At 55.8% G+C, this 3,702-nt stretch overlaps 1 protein-coding gene across 1 annotated transcript in view; it reads left to right on the top strand.

The window, feature by feature from the left end:
* Positions 1 to 6: 6 nt before the first annotated feature.
* ANGPT4 (angiopoietin 4) overlaps positions 7 to 3,702 on the top strand; it is a 40,607-nt gene continuing 36,911 nt past the window's right edge. Inside the window, exon 1 of the mRNA XM_006162484.3 lies at positions 7 to 778. Within this exon, the coding sequence (XP_006162546.1) occupies positions 470 to 778 (309 nt within the window). The 5' untranslated portion in view covers positions 7 to 469. The remainder of the gene's footprint in view (positions 779 to 3,702) is intronic.

Here is a 3,702-nt window from a genome sequence, read left to right as displayed (position 1 = left end):
AGAGTGCAGATGCGCTTGGTGCTCCGGGCAGCAGCGCTGGGGCTGGTGTTCGCGTGTGTTGGTGTGAGCGGTTTGTTTGCTCTCGCGGGGAGGCCCGGCCCTCACTGGATAATAAAAGGACTCCAGGCGAGGCGGGCAGAGCGAGGCCCTGCACAATCAGGGCAGCGTGTGGGCCAGAGAGGGGAGGAAGGAAGGGAAGAGGGAAGAATAGAGGTGAGGGGCTGTCTGGTTGTGGGAGCAGGAGGCTCGGAGAGGAAGCCGAACAGCTGTGGTATTCGGAGTGAGTATAAATAGCCACCCTGACAGAGCTGGGCCAGCAGGGGTTTGCAGCTGCAGCGGCTCTGGCTCTGCGGGCAGGCCTGTCCACCGCCGGCCACAGCAGTGCGCGCCAGGCACAGGGCTGGGCAGTGGGCAGGCGCAGCCCCAGGGGGCTCTAACCAGATACCCCTCACCATCACTGCGGCTGTAGATGCTCTCCCGTCCAGCCATGCTGGTAGGCAGCTTCTTCCTCATGGTGGTCACCATGACTGCAGCCCAACGTAGGGGGCAAGAGGCGGGCGTGCGTCGCCGGGCACATCGAGTCCAGCACGGCCAGTGCAGCTACACTTTCGTGCTACCAGAGCCTGAGCCCTGCCCGCCAGAGCCTGAGGTCTTTGGAGGCCCCAATAGCCTCCAGAGGGACTCTCCGGCCACCACGCTGCACCTGGGGGACTGGCCAGCCCAGCGAGTGCGACAGCTGGAGAAGGTGCTGGAGAACAACACGCAGTGGCTGCAGAAGGTAAGGTGGGGCCTGGAGGGGGTAGTGGGAGCCTTGGGGGTCTGTCACAATCATAGTGAGTGTCCATCCCCCAGGCCTTCCCTGGGCAAGCAGGTGAGACTCTGAGCTGTACAGATAAGGGTGTGAGGCCCAGAGAGGGACAGGGATGGAGCTGAGGCCACACAGCCAAACAGGGTAGCATCAGAACTAGAAGCCTGGCTCCGTGGCCGCCACTCATTCATTTATCCAAATGTTCTGAGCACTGATCATGGGCCGGGCCCTTCCTAGCTGCCAGGGATACAAGAGTACACAGGATAGCATGTGCCTGGACTAGGGCAGGAAAGAGGAGGCAAAGAACCATCTGACCGATCAGTGAGTGAAGAGAGGAAGGGGATGGAGAGGGTAAGGAGCAGCCGGGGCTGATAACGAGGTCAGATCATTCAAGAACATGTCTGAGGTGACATTCGAACCCACAGAACAAGTGAAACGATGGAGCCGGCCATGCAGGTATAGGGGGGCATGTTCCCCACAAATGGACCAACGTGTGCAAGGGCTGCAAAAAGGGACTGCAGGGCTGCAAAAAGGGACTGCAGGGCTGGCAGGGGCGTGGTGGTTAAGGCGTTGGAATCCCACATGACTGACTGTGGTTTGAGTCCTGGACCCGGTGGCTTGAAAAATCATGCTGGTTGCCTACACATGTGTGCCCAAAATCCAGAGGAGAATGGAGAAGGGATTGTGGTGTGGCCATGCCCCAGGCAATGATTTCTTACTCTCTCTCTTTTCCTACCCAGCGAGCCTAAGTGCCCGATAGCAAAAACTAAAAAAAAAAAGATGGACATGCAGCCCTGTGCCTCGGAGGAGCGGAGAAGGAGAAGGAGGGTAACAAGACAGAGTCCACAGGACTTGGCCCAGAGTCATGGGCAGGGCAGACTAGGGAGGCTTTGGGGACCACGGGGGGGAAGGCCTCTGGCATGTATGCCATGTGTCGTGGGTGTCATGGGAAGGCCTTTACATGTGTGCCTTGTGTCGTGGGAGCTGCTGCAGGATTTGGGGCAGCGAGAGACATGTCTGATTTGAATTTAACAGAATAGAGAGTCGGGAGCAGGCTGGGCACCAGGCGCCCAAGGAGGGTCCCATAAGCCACTGGGCAAGAGGGGATGAAGGCCCGGAGCCAGAGGGAGCTGGGCGGGATCTGGTCAGCCCACTTCTGATGCGTTCTGAAGGGGGAGCTATGGGTTCTGCTGGCCCACTGGAGGTGAGTGGCAAGTGCAAGAAGCTGAGGATGCCACTGGGGTCTGGACCCCAAACCAGGGCCACTGTAGGCACGCCTCCCCTCGTTCTTTCATTCTCTTAGCAAACTCTCAGCACCTACTGAGGGTCCTATATGAGGTGGGTACAGATGTGAACAGAGGCAGACTTGGCCGAGGGAGAGCAGGAGAGACGTCCTCCAGGTCCAAGATGGGGTTGGCAGATGCTCGAAGTAGGGGCCACTAAGGGAAGAGGACAGGAGTCAAGGGACAGTGTGGGTGGTGGCCATGGGCAAGTGTGCTCTCCGGGTGCCACCTGAAGAGCTCGCTTTTCACCGTGGTTTCAAGTGTTTACGTCACACCCCAATTAGTAAAAGGGGCTCACTCCCTGACACATGCATAGTTATTTCATGTGTGTGCACATGCACCCGTATTAATATGTGTCCCTGGTATGACACACATGAAAATGGGACTCTAAAAAGAGGATGTATGAAATTATGTCAACGGAAGTTCTGGGATTTTCCTCCTGTTTTCCAAAGGACTGTCTGGTGCACCCTTGGGTCCATCCACACCAAGGTGGAGAGACCGTGCCAAGGTCTCTAGGCCACCTGTCAGTGCACATGCTTCCATACACACTCGTGCACATGCACGTCCTCCCTTCTGTCCTCACTCCTGCCCCGACCACCTCTGACCTGCATTCACCATCTTCCAACAGTCCCTTGTCCACCTCCCCTTTCACCCGCCTGCCCTCAACATTTCCACCCTGCCACCCTCCCACACCCATGTCCCTCTTGAGGGAACTCTTGGCCTCACACATGGGGTCCCAATTTGGCTTCCTGCTATGCTGAGGTCCATTCCTGTCTCTGCAGGTGGCTATTTCCAAGTCCCATAAGGCATTCCAAGTCTTGCCTCCTCCTCAAGCCTGCATCTTCACCTCCCCACCTCTATCCTCACCCCCTGCCTCTATCCTCTCACAGACCATGGACCTCCTGCTTCAAGAATGGAGACTGAGAGCTCCCTGACCCACCCCTGCAGAATCACTCGTGCATCCATCAGTTCCCAAGGCCTTTTTTCAGGCTCAGCAGGAGGAGGTTACCTCCATGGGCTGAGGCCACTCCTCCCTCCTAGTCTGTGGGTCCCACTCCCTCATAGCCCGTTGACTTCTTTATTTTTTCCCCTCAACTTCTTCAAACCAAACACCATGCCCCGTGTCTCCAACAACTTTGACCTCTGCTAGTCTTTCTTTCCATATTTAGTCACACCCGAGCATGAGGGTACTTCAAACACTTCATGGAGAATGGAATTAATGTATGAGTTTATTTTGGTGCAGAAAATTCTGAAATGTACCCATGGTTTTAATCATAATATGCAATTTCCATGAATTTTTAAGCCTCCCCTAGCCCCAGCATATTCCACGTTAAAAAGGAAAGAAGACAAAGAAGAGAAGGAAGAGGAGGAGGTGGGGAAAACATAAGGCTCTTCTCCAACCCCTCAGTGTTCATAGCTCTGCCTCCACCTTCTCCCTGCGCATTTATTCCCTGCCCTGTGGTCACCTCCCATCTCCCTGTTCCCAACCCAATAGCTACAGCTTAGTCGTCGTCTTACTTGCTCTCCTGACAAACTCAGCATCAGTGACCAACCATTTTTCCAGGCACCGTCTCCACCAGCAAGTCCTTATCTACAAAGCACACCCGTTCT

The sequence above is a fragment of the Tupaia chinensis genome, unplaced genomic scaffold, assembly GCF_000334495.1.
Source record: "Tupaia chinensis unplaced genomic scaffold, TupChi_1.0 Scaffold140086_1, whole genome shotgun sequence".
Classification (NCBI taxonomy): domain Eukaryota; kingdom Metazoa; phylum Chordata; class Mammalia; order Scandentia; family Tupaiidae; genus Tupaia; species Tupaia belangeri.
This window is presented reverse-complemented; position numbering and strand designations above follow the sequence as displayed.